Below are 21,432 nucleotides of genomic sequence, written 5' to 3'. Positions count from 1 at the left end.
ATAGAAAAAGTACCTTTAATATGGAATATGATTGCCTCTAGAAGCAATACAGCACAAACAGCGATGTGTGATGCTTTCAATTATGCGGTCTATCAGTTCAATAGGAAGTGAGAGCCATTGCTCTTGTAAAGCAGTTGCAAGCGTGGCAAGGGTCTGAGGGGGCGGATTGATGGCAGATACACGCCTCCCTAGAGCATCCCAAACGTGCTCGATAGGATTCAAGTCCGGGGATCGAGCTGGCCACTCCATGCGAGTAATTGTTTCCTGTTGAAGATAATCATCAACAATGCGAGCTCTGTGTGGTCTTGCACTATCGTCCTGTAACAGGAAGCAATCACCAATTGCCCCGGCATATGGGCGCACATAAGCATCAAGGATGTTGTCTCGATAAACCTGAGCATTCACGGTTCCCCTTGGAAAGACATGGAGGTATGTGCGCCCTCCTAAGGATATGCCTCCCCAAACACAGACACTGCCTCTTCCGTATGCATCTCTTTCACGGATGTTTGATGGATGATAACGGGTCCCAGGTTCTCTCCATATCAAATAACGTCTACTGTCACTTTCTAGACTAAACCTGGACTCATCCGTAAAGAGAACAGGCCTCCATTGATCTGACGTCCAGTGGACATGTTGTCGGGCCCACTGCAAACGGTCTCTCCTATGGCGTGATGTGAGCGGCACGCAAATGGCTGGTCGTCTCGCATACAGACCACCTTCGTGGAGCCTTCTGCGCACAGTTGACGTTGACACCAACCTTCCGGTGGCTGCAGCAAGAGAGGATCTAAGATGTGTCGGAGTAGCGGTTCTATTCCTGCGTGCACTTAATGTCAAATATCGGTCATCGGCACTGGTCGTAACAGTTGGCCGTCCTTGACTGAACCTCCTAGATGCCGAATCTGTGGTTTGAAATTGCCTCCAAAGTCTATGAACCACAGATGGACTCACATTTAGCCATCTGGCCACTTCTGATTGACTCTGCCCTGCCTCTAGTCTCCCGATGGCTCTCCATCGTAGTTCTTCAGGCAAATGATGCCTAGAGGTCATTATTACGAATTGGCTATCTCAGATTTTCAATGTCGCAATCACAGTAAAATTTGTGTGCTTTCTCTCAAACTTGGACTTTTATGCTCCAGGCAGATGACGTAAGCCGAGTGCAGCGCCACTAATTTGCATATTGCAATTTTACTCAGCTACTCTTAGTGGACAACATATGCAAATTTTGCACGGTTTGGCTTACTTTTGAAAGAGTTATCGCTATTTTTGTGATTTTTCCTTAATTTATGATAACCAGTGTACAAATTGGTTTGATTTACAAGAAGCATCATCACAGCAGGTGATGAGAGAAATACTGACAGGCTGTCATGTGCGTGCTGGTATTTATACAATTCTAATATGATGACGTCAGAACTCTTATTTCAGTTCACTTCAAAAATAAGTAAAAACACAATTGATTAAAGACAAACAGATAACAATATGAAATAAACTTGATTTTACGATGAGCGGCGAACCTATCACCACATAACTTATTTTTAAACTATCAATAACTTATTGTTAAATTATTCATAACTATATTCATAAATTGAGCAAAAATTCTTCAAATTTGATTCTGTTTTCATATTTTTGAATTAATGTTGAATGAAGGTTTCGTTGCACGTAGGAATTTTTTAAAACATTTTTTTCTCCCAAAGCAGTATCGTTTTGAAAACAAATTCGAATATGCATAAAATAATTAACATTTTCGGTGAATATTCAAAAAAAATCCTACTAATTAAAAAAAATCCTTCTTTTTTTGCAGCGAAAACTATATTACGTACATTGTGTCAAAATTTGAAGTAAATCGTTTGAAAATTGTACTAGAAAGACAAAAATTAGTTTTTTTTCTTTACAATCGTCGTTGAACAGCCGACCCAATTTTATGGGTTTACGATTACTAATGTTCAACTCCGTAGCCTTGTCATTTTGAACCCAATCCAGAAGACAAAGACACTCCTAGATTAAGTAGTGGAAGAAATTTGCTTTCGTGGAGGACTTTTTGGTGGAACTAATCCGCATTTGCATTACATGGAGAGGAAGACCGCGAGAACCTCCCACGGTTAGCCTGACAGCAAGGGGACTCTAACCCATGATCCGTCTACCACTGCGGATAATTCACGTCAGCACTGTGGTCGGCGCAAGCCAGATGCGAATTCTTATAGACTAGCTATCGCCGGGATTCGAACCCGGTTCACCTCATTGAAAGGCGAAAGCTCTATTCCCTGAGCCATCACGGCTCAAACATTAGTTTTGAGAAAATTGTGTTTAAACGCATGTATCAGAGAACTATCAATTTGACTTCAAAAATACACATTTTAAAATTTACTCAGAATTTGTAAAATTTACGTAAAACTGAAACATTGAATTATAGCAAAAAATAATTAGAAAATGGAAAATTTACGTAAACTATGTTACGTAAACAAATTCGTTTATTTTGAGAACCAACCACTTTTTACAAGGTGCTAAAGAATACGTTATTTTCACATGTTATTTACGTCAATAGTACGTCAAAAATATATGTAAGATCAAATGTCGAATTGTAGAAAAAAGGTTTATGCAAAAAACGGAAAATTTACGTAAATTACGTAAACAAATTTATCTTGCTATCTGTAATTTTTTACTAGGTTAATTGAATACGTTACTTTTACACAGTATTTACGTCAACAATACGTCAAAAATTTACTTTAGTTGAAACGTAAAATTATAGCAAAAATTGGTTACCCAAAAAATAAACAAATACTTATAAAACGTATTGACTTTACTAATTTTCCAAAACTTAACGTTTAGTTTACGTATAATGGGAAGTATTACTACAATTCAATATTTTGGTACAAAAAGGATAAACTATCGAAAAATGAAATATTGCTTTTAATTTTTTGAAAATTTTTCTGTGTTGTTCCCTCTTAATGCAGTTGGCAGTTTTTAAGAAGTCTTTTTCGTCAGATAAAATAACGTCCTATAACGGGTATCGCCCTGTTTACTGAAAAAATACATCTAGCATATTATTCCATTTTTAAAGAAATCCACCGTTATTTGGAAATTAAAAAAATCATTTGAAGTTTCTTACTGACTGCAGTAGCTTTGCTCATAAAATATGATAAGTAATCAAACGCCAATTTCGAATATTTAAAATGAAGTTGGATTTCCTTAAAATATTTATAATTTTTGTTTTTTTTTTCCGGCAAGATAATATTGATAGCTTGAAATCAAAAATTGGCTTTATTTTTCACTTTTCTTGGCGAAAGAGCTTAGAGAAATAACCATAAAGAAGGCTTTTCTGATATTCTTTAACGCCTATTTTAAATATATTAAAAAATGTCGCAGTTTTTAAAACTGAAATTTTTAACAATTTTGTTGTAAAATGTTTTTGAACATTTTATTTTTTGAAAAAAAAAAAATATTTAAACGATTTTCTTTAAAATTTACCAAAACAAAAAATGTATTTTAAAAATCTGTTTGACAGGAAAAAAAATGGCAATAAAGTTGGTTTGAAATTTCAAGTTCATCCGGTTAAAGTTGAAGAAGCAATAACGATTTTCACTTGTCAAATCTGACTTTTTGACAGTACAAGTATATCGATAATATATAAATTGCTCCTTAACGTTTAATATATTTATGAATTTAACCACCTTTAATATCCCCCCTCATACTGTTTTTCACAATTGCAAAAATAAAGTGTGTTTTTAGATGATTCTGTTTGTGGTTTTTCAGATGAGGAAAGAGATGACGCTGAACACGGGCACCGCTCATCTGCCTCGGGAGGAGTGGGATGCTTGGGATCCGATCCTCATCGCTGAAGGACTCTTCGCCGCTGCCAATATTTTCAGGTACTAACTCCAGGCCTTACACCTTGTTTATACAGTCCTCTGGCCATATTATTAGGCGCACTATAAGATTCTATGTAAAATCTTAATTATCAGGTGATACTATACAGCTTTATTGTTTTTACATGACTGAAACCGGTTAGCACTTGTTTAAGTTCGAGAATCAATGGGTTAAATTAGGCGATAGAAAATATAAATTCAACCAATTGATACTAAAGCGTAAACAAATGCGAACCGGTTTCATCCGAGTGAAAACAATACAGCTGTATAGTATCACATAATAATTAAAATTTTACATGGAATCCTATAGTGCGTGTCTAATTATATGGAAAGGAACTGCGTATTAGATACCTTGATATAAAAATGGATATGAACCACTGAAAATAATAAATAAGCGAATTGAACAACATTAAGCATATGCCGGACTGCAGAATTTCTGTAGCACTATCTTTATAAATCCAAATTTATCTGCGACTTCGACGACAGATTCATGGTAAAAATTCAGCTTAATAATGGAATAATTTAATCGATCCATTAGCCTTCTATTTCTCCTTTCTCTTATCACATCAGTTTATCTAGATGTTCAGAAATCAGTTGTTTCATAGATGAATCTTGAATATAAATGCCGACCCTTTAGTTAATGACACGAGTTCCTCACCGTTCCTCCATACAGCTTGGAAATGCATCCTGTTCTAATTTGCCTTTCTCGGTCACTGTCATGCTGTCCACTCTTACTCCATAATTTCCACAACATAGAGCAGTAAACGGCTCCATCATGTACCGCACAGATACTCTTTAACACTTAATTTTCAGACATAAAATTGTAACCGTTCTATACTGACATAGTGAGCATCTTTTTATAGCATTAGAAAATATTATAAAGGGCAGGATTTATTGGATAAAAGAACATAATTAAAGGACAGAATATATATGTTGCCGGCAAAGTATGAAATCCGGCATTGTATAAAATGCTTAAAATTAGCCGGCAAAGTATGAAATGATTTATATTTCACACATTGCCTAGGCATCCTATAGAATGCCAAATGAGAAACCGGCAAAGTATAAAATACATCAGTGTAGGGTAAACCGGGAAAATGTATACCGGGCAGTGGCACTAAACCTAGTATATATTTCGGACATTACCAAAGGTCTAGTCATACTGGGTCTAGTTACGTCACGGTATACATTTGTCCGGTATACCCTACACTGATGTTTTTTTAAGGTTCAGTGTCACTGCCCGGTATAAATTTTCCCGGTATACCCTACGCTGATGTTTCTTCTAATCTATCGTCAGTAAGTATTGAAATATCGAATAAATGTAATTATATCCACGAATAAATTAATATCAAATCGGATGTAATAAATATTTCGGACATTCACCAAAGCGACTATGTGATTGTCAATATTCACCAGTGAAAGTCAACAACCACCGATTTCGGTCATTCACAGTAACATGCACATCATTTACATAATAACCTCATCAGGACGTTTATTTCATACTTTGCCTAAATAGCATTTGCATTCTATAGAATGCCTAGGGATTTTATACAATGCCTAGGGAAAGTATGTAATACTTCTCACATTTCATACTTTTCCTAAAAACATCCGGCATTCTATACAATGCGAGTGTTTCATACTTTGCCGGTAACACACACACACACACACACACACACACACATATATATATATATATATATATATATATATATATATATATATATATATATATATATATATATATATATATATATATATATATATATATATATATATATATATATATATATATATATATATATATACAGGGAGGGGAGAGAGCCCCTCCCCATTCTTGAGGTACTTCCACAGTGACTGAATACATGTGTGATTTGCTGTTACGTTTTTAGATTGGATAAGGTTCTTATACAGTTTCTCTCTTTCTTTCTTTCAACAGCTCTCTGAAGCTGGTGTACATATTTTCGGTGAATCCTTACCTGGGTCCACTTCAAGTGTGCCTAGGGAGGATGGTGATCGACATCATAAAATTCTTCTTCTTCTACACACTGGTCTTGTTTGCTTTCGCCTGTGGAATGAATCAACTGCTCTGGTATTACGCAGACATGGAGAAGCAAGTCTGTTTAACCAATCAGGATTCGCCTTCCGTCCAACAGGGAGCCTGCCTCAACTGGAGGAGATTTTCCAAGTACGATCCTATCATTTCATGTAGATACACAGATTGCTGATAGGTGGATTAAAAATGCTTCAATTAAGGTTGTTCTTCGAAGCTCTGTCGCCAAGGAAAATAAAACAGCCATTGTTTTAAGTGCCTTGCACTTGAAACAATACGATGATTTTAAATTATATAGATAATCTTGCCTTGAAGAATTATCTGGGATTTAAAACAAACTAATGACTTAAAAATATTTTAAGAGTTATTGAATTTTTTTAAAAATCGCCAACTTGGCGACATTTTTTCACTTAGACGAAAATAATCAAAATCACTGCCTTATTTTCAGTTTTTGCTAATTTTTATAAGCCCAGGTAAGGCAGCATTGGAGTAAGTTCTTGAATATTAAAAAATTAGACCTCGAACGTTTTTCCTTTTCACAAAACTGTGGCTTTTCTTCACATTGACGTTTTGCGCCATTTTCAAAATAAGCGTTGACAGTTCTGGCTTTAGATAGTTGCAAGCTCTCAGCACAGGGTTTCCGCTACGGCAGCTTTTTTCGCAAAATGCGAAAAGACCCCTCAAAAATGCTAAAATTCAACAAAGCATTTTCGCATTTTTGCTAAAGGATTTTACTAAATTCCATTAAAAAAAAAAGCTTCCACGAAAAACCATGACGCTAACATCCATAAAAAAAACTTGATCAAACAAGAAGAAGAAAAAATCTAATTAGCTTTCGCAAGAAGAACCATGACGCTAGCCTTCATGAAAAAAACGTGATCAAACGAGATGAAGCATAGCAATCAACAAAAATGGCTAGAATATATGATATATATATTTGTTAATGATTAATATTTAGGGCCCTGAAAGTGCATTTAACTTTCAAGAAGCATTTGTAAAATGGGCAAACATGAAAGAAAGGAAGATTGTTAATTATAAACCAAAATGTTTTGATAAATAATAAATGTGTTTTTTTTTTTTTTTTTTGTTAAAGGTATTCTTTTTGATATTCTTGTACATTAAGCTATTCTTTGTCAGATAACTTACAGTACTTGTTTGATATAAAGTAATTTTATAAGCCTAATGGCATTTTAGCATTTTGCTAAAACTTTTTTTCAGATTTTAGCTTTTTTGCTAATGAATTTTTAGACTCAGCAGTTATAAAAATATCATATTATTTACAGGAAAGCGTCCTTCCATGTTACGACGGAACCTTCGAAAAACAGCTTTAATTCGTTCGTTGTGCGACCTAGAGCATCACGGTTTCATAGTACTGCCCAATTTCACTCTGTAATAACTCTCGAGGAAAATAAATTTTTCACGTTATTGATTTGTCACTACTTAGTAATCCTCAAAATGCAACAGATTAAATTTCGATCATCATTTTTGCAAAAAACAAACATAAACCGTTCTTCCCATCTTGTCTTCAAATGCATACCTATAATAAGATTTGTTTATGTTCTTCCTTTCTTTAATTTTTTTAAAAACTTATAATTTTTTGTATGGTTAAGTAGAGTTTTTTTTAAATATTTTTAAGTATGTAGAGCTGTTAGACTAAATAGGGAATAGTTAAGAGAGAGATTTAAGTACGATCGATCTGCGTTTAAGTGTCAATTAAAAATCAACACTTCAGATAGATTCTCGTTGCAGCTTGTTCGAGAGTTCTCAGACGCTCTTCTGGGCAAGCTTCGGACTCATAGAATTGGAGAACTTTGAATTGTCCGGCATCCAGAGCTACACAAGATTCTGGGGTTTGTTGATGTTTGGTTCCTACTGTGTCATCAACGTGGTGGTCCTCCTCAATCTCCTCATCGCGATGATGAATCACTCCTATCAGGTTATATCGGTAAGTTTCAAAAAACACTGCATTTAAGACTATATGATTCATGGACAATTCTGATATGATCTTCACAACAGAATATCTAATTTCTGTAATACTGCTATTATTTTAATAAATTTGTTATGTTTTTCTAAAAACGTCCCACTACATTGGTCTACTAATAAATGAATTAGTTTTAAAAGTTTCTTGAAATGAATGATTATTAAATTTAAATTAATTCCAAATAACATAAAAATTAATAATTATAATAATCTGACAAATTGTTGTTTTATGGGAAATATTCCAGATAGATCAGGTTTTAATATTAAGCTTTACATAAACGACTCGTAACTGATTTATTGATGAGTTACTTAGTCTAAAAAATTAAATTAAAATTTAGAAATTGCTTGGAAAAGTTTTTTTTTCTCTTAGTTAACTCGATTAAATTAAATCTGCTTAGGAAAAATTTTTTATTGTTAAATAGTAAAAATACAAAGTGCATAATAAATAGTAGGGGAAAGTGGGGTCAATTGTAACAGGGTACGATTATAACACAGCAAAAAAAATCTCGAGTGTCTGGTTCTAGATTTGGTTCCTAGGTGGCGCACGTGGTGTATTTAGTAAATCTACATGTACACCCCTGCTGGCAACCATTTTTATGTACTTTAGAAAGAGTTACATCACAAAAGATATTTTCACGCTACGTAAGTACTTTGTTTGGTTTTAGAATATTATATTGTAACAAAGTAATTTTGCTTAAACAAATAAAAATTATTAACCGAATATGTAAGTGAACACCTTAATTAACATTTAAAAAAAAGATTAGTTTTGTTAATTAACTAGCATTATTTTCAACAAATGAAGCTGAAATGACGTCTTGGGGACGATTGTAACAATAAGTAAAGGGACGATTGTAACAGCTGAAAATAAATAATCTTACGTTTACGAACCATTACTTAACTCTTTAAGAACCACCAATAGTTTCCTATATCATTTATATTATGTTGCATGTGCATTATTTTATTTGTCACCTTCCACAGCATAAATTAAAATTTTTAGCTCCTTAAAGTTAAAAGTTTAACCCATTAGGTCTCTGCTCATTATTATTTTTACTCCTAAAATATCACTACTATTTTGATCAATAAAAAATATATCACAACTATGATAATATGTATAATTAACTATGTTTTAGTTGAATTTATAAACTGTTACAATTGACCCCGTAAGTGGGGACAACTGTAACAAGTGCACGACTGTCAAAAATTGTTAATAACTAATATAATGACATTTAAAATAAGGAATTTTTTTCTCTAGTATAGGATGGTCTACTTTACTCGTCGGTCAATTAATACTAATAATATATTGGATTTTTTGTTAATTAAAAATAGTTAAGTAAAAAATGTTACAAGTGACCCCACTCTCTCCTACATAAATAAAATTAGAAAAGTCAAATTTTGCATTTAATAATGTAGTTTCAAATGTAGTTTCGTAAGAAAACTATAGAGAAGAAGGTCAAAGAATGTCATTTTGAGATAAAATACACTATATCATGCTAAAAACATGCAAGCCCATGCTAAACAATACTCATCATCATATCTGGCTAGACAGCCCAGGGTGGGCCAGTGCCTTCCTTTGAATTCGAATCCACTTCTCTCTACTTTTGACACTTGTTCGCCAGTTTTTCTCCTTTAGAGTAAGGAAATCAGTCTCAACTAAATCCAACCATCTCAGCCTGGGTCTACCTCTTTTCCTGTTCGTTAGGGATTTGTGTAACAGGATTTTTTTAAAATTTGAGTCATCATTCCTTCTGAAAATGTGAGCTGCCCAGTTCATTCGATGTATTTTAATGAATTTCACAATATCTGGCTCTCTGTAGATTTTATACAGTTCAGTATTATATCGTCTTCTCCAGGAATTATTTATTTTTATCCCACCAAGGATGGCTAAACAATACTATATCATGCTAAAAACAATGAAATATTTTAAGTCTTATTTGTCAAAAAATATTTATTTATTCATTGGCCACTGCTGAAACATTTTAGACGGTGACAAACTTAATTAAAATTGACTAAATTTATTGAATGCTTTAATAATCGAAACTTTTAATTATCAAGTTTTACTTATAAATTTATTTATTCTTTATTATGCACTTTGCATTTTAGCTATTTCACAGGAAAAAAATTTTCATGTGTACATTCATTTTAATCGAGTAAACTGAAGAAAAAAAATTTCCAAGCAATTTCTAAATTTTAATTTTGTTTCGTAATTTGTTTTAGTGGGTTAAATATTTTTACTTAGTTAAATGCGTAACATTTCGTTATAAATTTATTTTGTTTATAAATAACTTTAAATGAGTTAAATTTGTTTACCGGGTTGAAATACTTTAATTATAGCATTAATAACTCTAAATGTGAGTATTTCCTGGTACTTTCTATATAGCTTGAAGCATTTTTTTAAACATTCAAATTTAAATCTAAAGCATAAGTAAGCTCAAAACGTACTTTCCTTTTTCCAAAAATATTAGTGTAAATTTTATTGCTTTTTAAAGGCATTTTTAAGTTATTTTAAACGGACATTTTATTTATTTAAAATAAATGTAAATATTAATGTGTTCTTGCTTCTTAGAAAATAAATGTGGACAACAAAGAAAGTATATTTATGATATATACAAATTTAGGAACGATTTCCGGATGCGTTCTTATACTCCGTTGTAAGTTTAGAAAAAATCATTATCCCTATGGAAAGAGCCTGTTGGCATGTAAGTGCACGTGAAATGCATGCCAAGCTCACATATCAACATCGCCAATTCTCATCATTTAAAAAAACTGAGGAAAGAATAATTAATATTTTTTCTTGCAGACGATTATCAAATACAGCGAAACAAAATTAAAAATTCTTGATCTCGCAATTGATTTATTAAGAGCATGTCATCATCATTTTTAGTGGTCCAATCAAATACAATACTCTTTAATGTCATATAGTTGTTTCTTTTTCAAGAACGAATGTTCTCCTCATTTAACGAAATGTGTCGCCATGTCTAGGATGCCAGTATGACTACGAAACTATAACCTTTTATTTTTTGAAACTTCTAAAATATATGTTGTAAAAGGTAGGTAGGTACTTTATTTACGTCGAACCAGAGCTGTACAATGGGCTATTGGTGACGGTCTAGAAAATATCCCTGATTGTGATCCGAAGACATGCATTGCGATTTTGATCCTCTGCAGAGGGTATGGCTCTCCCTGCTCTGGTGGCAAACGAAGTCAAGAACCTTACGGTAAAACAGTTTATCGAGAACCGATACCGCGCACTTTTGGTCCCTACGCAGGCTGATCAAAGTGGTCTCCCACCCGCTTACTGACCGCAGCCAGTGATGCTTGACTTCAGTGTTCTACTGGGAACTGTGTCTTTACGATCAGTCCCCTGAGGGAATAAATATATATATATATATATATATATATATATATATATATATATATATATATATATATATATATATATATATATATATATATATATATATATATATATATATATATATATATATATATATATATATATATATGATGATGACAAAATGGAACGGAATAATTTGCCGTCACGGATGCTTACTTAAATCCGATACCGCAATGACCTTTTCTTAACTTGCAATGGTTGCCAGGTCTACTTTTAATGCCTTATGCGATTTTCACCTTCTCAATGTAGTTGGTGACCTTATGTTCCATGGAAAGTTTTCCATTTTTCTCTGCTTTTTGTCACCCCTCTGAATTTGTCAGTCAAATTTTTGAACAACCTGTATATTCTACGTTAATTACTTAACTTTATTTACAAGTTCTGGTGTGCAAAGCATACTTTTAAAACGTTTTTAGCGTACTTCCTAAGTTATATATATACGTTTTAAGTATGCTTAAAAGCATACTTTTAAAGACTTTTTTTATCAATTGCAGGAACAGGCAGATACGGAGTGGAAATACGCTCGCTGCAAATTATGGCTCAGTTTTTTTGAAGATGGGGCAACAGTACCACCACCACTCAATATCATTCCCACACCTAAGAGTGTCTTCTACTTCTGCAGATGGTTATTCAAGAAACTGTTCCTAAACACTGCCAGAAAAGAACACCTCCGCACTATTAGGGTTAGTTGCGTACTTTTTTTTTTTACGTTTCTTACATTTTTTAAAATGAAAAGAAATTAAACCTAATATTTTTTAAAAAAAAATATCGTTAATAGAAATGGAAAAGTGTTAATAATCGTATTGACACACCATTCATAAAAGAGATCTTGGTACCCACTTTTGAAGACATTATTTCACTTTCTTTTAAAACAAAATAAATTTTTATTGCTTTAACCATTTTATTTGTATATATAAAAGGCAAAGGCACCATTCTCTCTCACTCATCAATAATTTTCCGGCTTCCCATTAAGTTAGAAAAATAAAATTCTGTAGTTCGTAAATATTGAGGTTTGTCGGAGCAATTATAGAGCAATTAGACTAATTGATAGTCATACTAAATAGCGTGATAGAAGTTTCAATTTTCGACAGTGTCTTCTTTATCAGATAAAAAGGAAAAAACAAAAAAGGTTTTATTTTTAACCCTCAATTTGTACTTAAAATACTAATGTCAGGGATTCAAAGAGATGCTGCCGAAGTAAGCAGGGACTAGCGCGGAGTCGCGAGTTCGATCAGGTAAAGGGCAATGTGGAACCGCGAAGCGGTGAGTTCGTGCAGGCCGACTAGTTCATCGTCGCCGTCGTCTATAGTAATATATAAGATGACGAATTTTTTATTGTTTAATACTTTTATCTTTCAAAAAATACTTTTCAATACAGCCAAATGGTGCTATGTTGTAAAAACAAACTTGGCTTGACTGGCTCACAACTATTTCTTTTAATTTAAAATTCGTAACTCATAATTTTATAAGCGTCGTTGAACAGTCGAACTCCGTAGTCTCGTAATTTTGAACCCTATCCAGAAGACAAGGGAGCTCCTGGATCAAGTATTGGGAGAAATATACCTTCGTGGAGAACTTTTTGATGGAACTCACCCGCATTTGCGTTACATGGCGTAGAAAACAACGAAAACTTTTCACGATTAGCATGGTGGCAGGGGGACTGCAACCCATGATCCGTCTAAAACTGCAGATATTTCACGTCAGCATTGTGGCCGGTGCGAGCCGGGTGCGGAATTCGAATACCAGCCATTACTGGGATCGAACCAGAGTCACCTCGTTTAAAAGGGAGCGCTCTATCCACTGAGCCACCAAGGCTGTTAGCTTATAATTATTATTTTTTTTAAATTTTCAATTTCCTGTAACTTATGTTTCAGTTTTTTTAAAATTAAAATGGATAATCTTTGTTTCAGAGAAGAGCAAAACAGGCGATGGAGAGAGATTTCCAGTACCAGGTAAATATTAATGCCCCATGTGATAGTTGTTGAGCATAAATTGTGTTTTTTGGATAAACTGAGTAAAGCAAATGAATCAGGGATGCCAATTTCTTATTTGCCTTTACGAGAATTTTATACTGATTAGGAATATAGTTTAAGGGCCGTAGCTATATTTTATGAAGTTGCGTAAGTAAAACATGCAATATTGAGAATCACTTCAAATGCATTTTTTTTCCCCTAACAGAAACCAAATCACATTTTAAAACTAGTGTCTCAAGAACAGCGATCGTTATTAACTCAATGAAATATATAAATTAGTTATGGATAGCTCTCAAAATAAAGAAGTGAATAACTTATGATTTAATGACCGAATTTCATCTGGCAAATTGTTTAAAATCTTGACCTTACACATGTTATTTAAGTATTGCAAATGGTGTAGTTACAAAACCTACTTCATCTGCAGAGATACATCTTTTTTTTCCCCCAATCATTTCAGATTCTTGATTGTCGAAATATAAAGGGTTACCGCAATCTAAAAAATATTGTCCTAAAAATTGAGGAGAGTGTTTGAAGTTCGGATGATTTTATGCTAATTTAAAATTTATTTTTCCATGGGATCTATAGTTTTATTAGTTCTTGAATTAATCATGGAATTAAGTGGTTCTTGTAATTAGTTATAAAAATCGTTTATTCAAACATAATTTAAGGCAAGAAATTATTTTTAATAAATATTGATTGCTTTTTAATTCAAAATTCAATAACGGTCGAATAAACTTTGAGTTGTAAGAACTTAAATTTCTTACTTCTTTTTAAATTATGTTATTATAAAGGACAAAGTTAAACGAAGATAATATCTAAGCAATAATGCCTCAAATAAACCATGTCTTTAAATCTTTTTTTTAACAAAAATTTTTTAGACCAACTTGGTACAAATTTCGATTTATAGTTATTTGACTTAAAATAATATTAAAATAAGTAGTTCTTCAAATTCATAACTCCATTCATTATTAAATTTAAAAAACGAATATGAATAAATAATTTTTAAAGCACAAAAGTCTATTTTTTTTTAAATTGCTTCAAATGTTAGAGATAAAAGTAAGATTAGCTTTAATCAGGTAGGACGCTCCACCTTGCCAAACGTGATAAAATAGTAAATTCGGTGAGAAAAAAATTGTGTGTTGGGCGAATGATTTTTTCTTCCGAAAAGAAAAATATATATTCCCCTCGATCTTTAGCCAGCTTTTTCAACAAACAATAAGCACCGTTTAAGAACTTTTTAAGCACTCAAATAATTTTAATCACTTTCCAATAAAAAAAATCATAATTTGGATCTGTGCAGTAATAAAAATTAATTTTTCCTATCATTTAAAGTTCGTCATTTATAAACATAAAATCCTTAAAATTCAGAAACATTTTCAAAGACTTTACATGATCATGATAAAATAACTAGCTTCCGATAAGTATCGCAGAGAAAAACGCGAAGATCATGTATTTTTTGTAATTTAGAACGACGATCGACACTGCAAAGAAAAAATCTCTTTTTAAAAGATAGAAAATTAAGCACTTTTTACCAACCTCGAATTGGGAATCAAAAAATGCGAATCAAAAATAAGCACCTTTAAGCACTTTTTAAAAACGTTTAGCATCCTGTTAGAAGAAAAAATGGTCAATAGGAATTTTTCAGGTCAAGAGGAATGGTCAACAAAAATTTTTTTATATAAATCCTGCATTTTTTAAAACTTCGATCACAATAATTTCCGTTAGATACGTCGCATAAGCAATTATAATTATATCAAATCCAGATATTGTAAGCATTAAGCAAGCAACAAGAATGCATGAGACAAATTACCGTAAAATACATAATAATATAATGTTATAATACATAATAATATAATGTCCTTGATAATATAATGTTGCTTATTCTTATATTACTGCTCTAGTCTAAGAAGATATCAAAAGTTAACCCCAGCATATTCCCATTTCTTTTTCTCAAAGACATCCGTATTTTTCTACCACTTTTCCATTCATCTCTCATTTATTATTCCTCAAGTGCAAAATGTCTCTTGATTTGAATTTGCAATTTACAAAACAATACAATTTATGATAAATCTGTATTTTAATTTGGAATTTTGATGAATTTTGATTTGAAATCAATCATAAAAATATTGTTAAGATTTGCCTTTGGCTAAGAATTTCGAAACTTGGCGAATTCTTCTGATGTTTGGCTAATTTACGGACTAATAATTTGCAGTCCCCAAGGCGGGTCCTGAGTAGGTCAAGTTTCTAAACTATTACTGGGAACATATTTTTCAGATTTCGTCTGACCTCCTTATTTTAGGGGAGAAGAATCCAAGTCCACAAGGAAAAAAAGGAAAAATTCTAGGAAATAAGTTTTTTTCTTCTTTTTTTTTAAACTTCAAATACTTGAATTCACATAGTTAAGACCTCTTTGAACTATTAAAATCACATGTTAGTAAGTGAAAATCCGATTCTTAGTTTAAAGGTTATTCAAGTGTTTCCTTTTTTATTTTGTGTACAGTGCATGAAAGATAAAATAAACGAACCACCCTAAATTAATTTTGATCTAAGGATCGGATCTTCACGTTCTAGGACTCGATTTGAATGGTTCGAGGGGGGTGACCTCAAATATGCTAATTAATTAGTGCAGACAGTATTTTAAGTTGCGAAATCAGATACAAAAACGCTCATTCTCTGAATTAACAGATCTTTTTTTCACGGATTCAGATTTTTATCCCCCAAAAAATAGGGTTCACCGCAATCTGGGAAATAGGGTCCCAATGGTCAGGAAAGCGGTCCAAAGTTTGGACCCCTTAATGTTAATTATACTTTTTGAATATTTCATCTTATCTTTAGAACTTTCTAAAATGATGTAAAAAATTATATACCTTACAATTCAAAATTTTATCGACTATAATTATATTAAATAATAATAAATCTTATACTAAAAGTTATATTGTGTATAGACTATATTTCCCAGATTGCAGCTACCCCCCTATATTTGGGGAGTGACAAATCCGAACCCATTGAAAAAAAGGTATGTTTATTTAGAGAAAGTACGTTTTTGTGTTTTATTTCGTAACTTAAAATATCGCCTGCACTAATTAATTAGCATATTTAAAGTCACACGAACCATTAAGATAGGTTGAACTCCGACCCACCCCAGGGGGGTATACGGAGATAAAAGTAAAATTATTACAATAAAATTTCTCTAAAAACTAAAATTACAGTAAAATTTTGCCAAATGACAGTGGTGGTGATCAGTTAGAAGTGGATTAACAATAACACTTGACAATTAAAAACATGTGTTAAAGGCAATGAAGCCCAATAGCTCCAGTGTAAATGTCGAGAATTAAATGATTATAATAATAAGGAAACAAGAGATAAAAAAAAAATCTCAAAACTAAAATCAATGAAGACTAAAAGTCCAAATAGTAAATGTCTAAAAGTAAAAGTCTGACTAGAAGTCAATGAAGTCTAAAATCAAAAGTAGATAAAAATTCAAAATGTAAGGCTAAAAGTTGATTAGTAAAAATTAACGATGACATGCTCTATTGTTGGTTCATGACTGGGGTCAGTTGATCTGGGGCTAAAATGTCCTCGAGGGTTTGTTTAATAATTTGAAAATATTATTAAACAAAACACGAACCATTAAGGTAGAATCCTAGAACGGGAAGGTACGATTATTAGATTAAAACTTATTTAGGGTGGTCAGCTTATTTATTTATTTTTTGTGCACCGTAAAATTTTGAACAACAAATTGAATTATTTGCAAAATGATGCACAGTTTTTATCTACTCCCACTTCAATTTCTTTTCGGATATTAAGTTTTCTTTTCAGATAAATTAGTTCCCCTGGAAACTAATTTTCTAAGATATATATTTTGATGTAAGAACTTTGTAATTTTTCAGGAAAAATAATGTTCGTTCTAACATAAACTGTGTTGATCGAGCAACGTAATGGACAACTAGCGCTGAAAGAGGCTCATATTTTTAAATTCAGCAATGAATGATTCTTCTATATGTTTCATAATTTAATTCGATTTATTATTTTCAAACCGAAGGAAGTAAATACAAATCATAGTTTGAGCAATTTATTTCCATTCTTTGTTCTAGTAATTTTTATTTTAGAATTTAACTCAGTCTGCATTATTACGAAATGTAAGTTGTCAAACACTTTTATTTTTAGCGATCTATAAATCTGTTAATGAGAAGATGGAGCTGAGTCAACGTCACATCACTTCATTAATATTAAACCACGTCATTTTATATTTTCCGTTACTATATATTTTTACTAACCAAATCATATGCTATCATAATGCATGATACTAACAAGGGAAACTAGGGAAGTGTGACTCGCCAATTTTAAAATAAACTAGTGGGATGTATGCCTTATGAGAAATAATTTTAATGGGCAACATTCGTTTCGGCCCATAGAAGGTCCTGTGAGAGATAAAAAATAATTCAATATATAGAAAAATCGATATTTTATTACTTCAATGCAGACTATTAGTTATTGTAATTGTCTCATACTCCAATTAATTTGTAATTAATTGGTTAATTAAATAATTTTTTAATTAATAAATCAATCAGCAAATTAATTAATTAATTATTAACTAATTAATTCTTAATTAATTGATTGATTTGCAATTACATACTTCAATTAATTCGGAAAATTTTTGAAAAAAAAAGTTAAAAAAATTGATGTCAATTTTTTTTTTAAATTAACCTAACAGGTTTTTCTGAAAAACTACAGATATATGAAATTTTCAAAATCAATTTTGAGAATAAATATGCATTATATAGTACGTGAAAGTAAGTACCATAAAATTAATTGGAGTATGAGACAATTACAATAACTAATAGTCTGCATTGAAGTAATAAAATACCGATTTTTCTATATATTGAATTATTTTTTATCTCTCACAGGACCTATGGGCCGAAATGAATGTTGCCCCCTAAAATTATTCCTCATAAGGCATACATCCCACTAGTTTATTTTAAAATTGGCGAGTCACACTTCCCTAGTTTCCCTTGTAAGACTCATACACATATTTAATGATACCTTCATACATATTATTAATAAAATCTTCTTATAAATTATTAAACGTATCATCATACATATTTAAATAAAAACTTTATATATATTATTAATCATACCGTCATACATATTCGAAGTAATATCTCTATACATATTAATAATACCTGTATGCTTATTATTAATACTTTATTCTTATACATTAATAATATTGTCATGCATATTATTAATATTACATTCATAAATATTATTAATAAATCGCAATACATACTATTAATAATATTGTCATATATATTATTAATTATATTGTCATTAATAATATTGTTATTAATGATAATAATATTGTCATATATATTATTAATAATAATGTCAATATATTAATAATATTGTCATATATTAATAATATTGTCATATTGTCATATATATTATTAATAATATTGTCATATATATTATTAATAGTATCTTCAAACATATTATTATTATCTTCATATACAATTATTAATAATATCTGTAAACAATTATTAATCCTTTACTTAATGCTTATCATTAATATTTCTTATAATTCATTCTCACTAACTTATGAGTTTTAGTTGGTGGGTTGTTTTCGGTTATAATGTGCTTCAACTTTTATAGATGCTTATAGAAATTGTAATTTGAACATCCTTATTATTTTATTTGCAAATTAAAGCATTTTGTACATAATTTCATTAAAAAATATAATAGATATTTTAAATTTATTATTTAAAACAAGTATATATGCATAACATTAAGTACATATACAATATTATGTGAAATTATCTTTGGCCAATTAAGTCATGCTTAATTAGCTATTTTTTTTTAAATTCCATCAGGAAACAAATACATTTCCTGAAAAATATTGTCCTATCTCTTCTGGCGTCAAAAGGTTTCGTTTTTAATTGACACAATTATAATATTCGTTTATCCAAAGATAACTCATTGCAAAAAAAAATAATCTTTATTAAATATTTGTTATTTTTTAAAATTTGAGTGAAATTGGTCGTATACATAAAAAATAAATAAAGAGGAAAGAAATAAAGCAATGAAATAAAATAAAAATTATGAAAATTATCAGCCAAAAATAAATAATAAATTCGAAAAAATAACAAGACGATATGAACTTGTAATCAGCTCACACGATTATAACAGCAATAATAAACAATTTTTGTATAACCCATGGTGCAGCTCTAATGCGACGCAAATAAACACCTTTTTGTTGTTTTTTAATTTATTAATAATAATTTTTTATAACTTATATTTTTTTTTCTTTAATTCTTTTATTTTTCTTCTTCAATTTTTTACTCTTTCTTTATTTCTTTTCTTGTATTTTTATCTTACATTATGGGTTTTATATAATTGTAGCTTACACGTAGTTAATAAAATTTAATAAATCTTAAATTCCTATTTTTTTTTAAATTTCTATTTTTCTTTCATTTTTAATTTCATCTAATTTAATCTATTATTTAACATATTTTTTCACAACTTTAATTTGCTTGAAGTTATTTTAAACTATCGTTAAACAGTTTAAAAATCCTTAGTTTGAAATATCAGTAGTTTGAAAAATCAGTAATACTAAAAAATTATTTATTTATAATATAACATTTATAAAAAATTGTGTGTTGTATATATGATAATTTTTTTTTTACAACACATGACTTATTTCATGAATCAATTCATTGTTAAAAATACATTTTTTACTTAAAGTATCAAAGAAAATAGTATGCTTCCTGAGAAATTCTCAGCTATTGCTTCAAATATCCTTTATCACTTTAATTTCCTATAACTGAGTTTGTTATATTTAACTATTGTCATAGTTCATAGTGTTTGGTAAGTTGGTCTACTCCTAAAGGATTTTTTTTATAAATATTTTTGTAAAAATATTACTGCATGAACATATAAAAAAATCACGGATGCTGAGAGGCATGTAATTTGTTTTGTAAACAACATCAATGTGATTTTTTTTAAAGTTTCTCACCGACCACTGCCCGGAAGTTGCCAAGACTTGGCGATTATTCCGCTATAGATCACGATACGGATCACCACAGCCATTTAACATGGCAAATGTGTTAAACGCTGATATAAGCAGCAGTGTTTCTAGTAAATATCATACCACCAATTGCATGTTTTAATGAATCCCATATGCATGCTAATGTTAGGTTTTATTTAATGGGTGGGTCATTCTCAGAAAAAGCAAGAATTTCTATCACGTAATATTTATAATAAAAGTTAAATATTTTAAAATTAATATAAATGTTATTGACATTGCATTTTTAACCATTATCATAATTTTTGAAGGACTTTACAACAGCTATTTAAAATCAAGATTTTAAATTGAAATAAAAATTTAAAATATTTTAATTTTTAAACTATTCAAAAATTTATAAATTTAATTTTAAAAAAGGAAGCTTAAAATATAGAACAACTGTGCAAATGAATTAATTACTTAACAAACTCAAACAATCAAAATTAGAAACTAAAAAACGTAATTAAAACAGTGATTGCCAAAACTATTGATAAGAGTGTATTATACTATTATGAAAATGAGGAGAAACTAAAAAGAATGAATGTGATCACAATTAATTAATACTGACATAGCAATCGAGAATTAACACTCAATAAGCATTTAAAAATGAAAGATCCTTTTAACAATGGAATTACTTAGACTTAATAAAAATCATAAGTGAGAAACCTCGTTTTATAGAACCACTATTGCCATAATTCTGAAGAAAAAAAAACAATATTCTTTAATAATCATCTCTATGTCTTTAAAAAAGCAAAATAATGACTTACCCCTCTTATGTAGCAGAACTTCATACACCATCAAAGACTAATTCTTAAATAAGAATAAAACGAATACTTTTAAATCAGAATAATTTAAAAATCACCACCACAAAATTCTTAAAATCAAAAGCTTGGAACATTCAACCACGAGAATAAAACGTTAAACACAACACTGGCGATATTTCTGTATCGTGGTCTGTCGCGCCAACTTCAATCGCCAAGGTGCTAAATAGATTTAAAACTTGCAGTTTTTTTTAAAAAAAAGGGGGATGGCTACGAGTTATACCTTTCGAGTTGGTCCCTTTCTGTGATATATTTTTTTTTTTTTTTTAGTTTCCCGCGGGCAGCTGCCCGAAAGTTGCCAAG

General features: G+C 30.8%; 1 protein-coding gene and 1 long non-coding RNA gene across 2 annotated transcripts in view; one reads left to right on the top strand and one right to left on the bottom strand.

Annotated features, from left to right (window-relative positions):
- Positions 1-21,432, top strand: part of LOC107445755 (transient receptor potential-gamma protein-like) — a 108,032-nt gene that overhangs the window by 71,560 nt on the left and 15,040 nt on the right. The window contains exons 9-13 of the mRNA XM_021145790.4: positions 3,748-3,863; positions 5,794-6,042; positions 7,657-7,852; positions 11,773-11,961; positions 13,189-13,230. Coding sequence (XP_021001449.2) covers positions 3,748-3,863; positions 5,794-6,042; positions 7,657-7,852; positions 11,773-11,961; positions 13,189-13,230 — 792 coding nt within the window. The remainder of the gene's footprint in view (positions 1-3,747; positions 3,864-5,793; positions 6,043-7,656; positions 7,853-11,772; positions 11,962-13,188; positions 13,231-21,432) is intronic.
- LOC139425033 (uncharacterized) overlaps positions 1-21,432 on the bottom strand; it is a 32,300-nt gene that overhangs the window by 10,591 nt on the left and 277 nt on the right. The window lies entirely within an intron of this gene.

The sequence above is a fragment of the Parasteatoda tepidariorum genome, chromosome 2 (assembly GCF_982258835.1).
Source record: "Parasteatoda tepidariorum strain Cologne lab strain chromosome 2, Ptep-v5.0, whole genome shotgun sequence".
NCBI lineage: Eukaryota > Metazoa > Arthropoda > Arachnida > Araneae > Theridiidae > Parasteatoda > Parasteatoda tepidariorum.
This window is presented reverse-complemented; position numbering and strand designations above follow the sequence as displayed.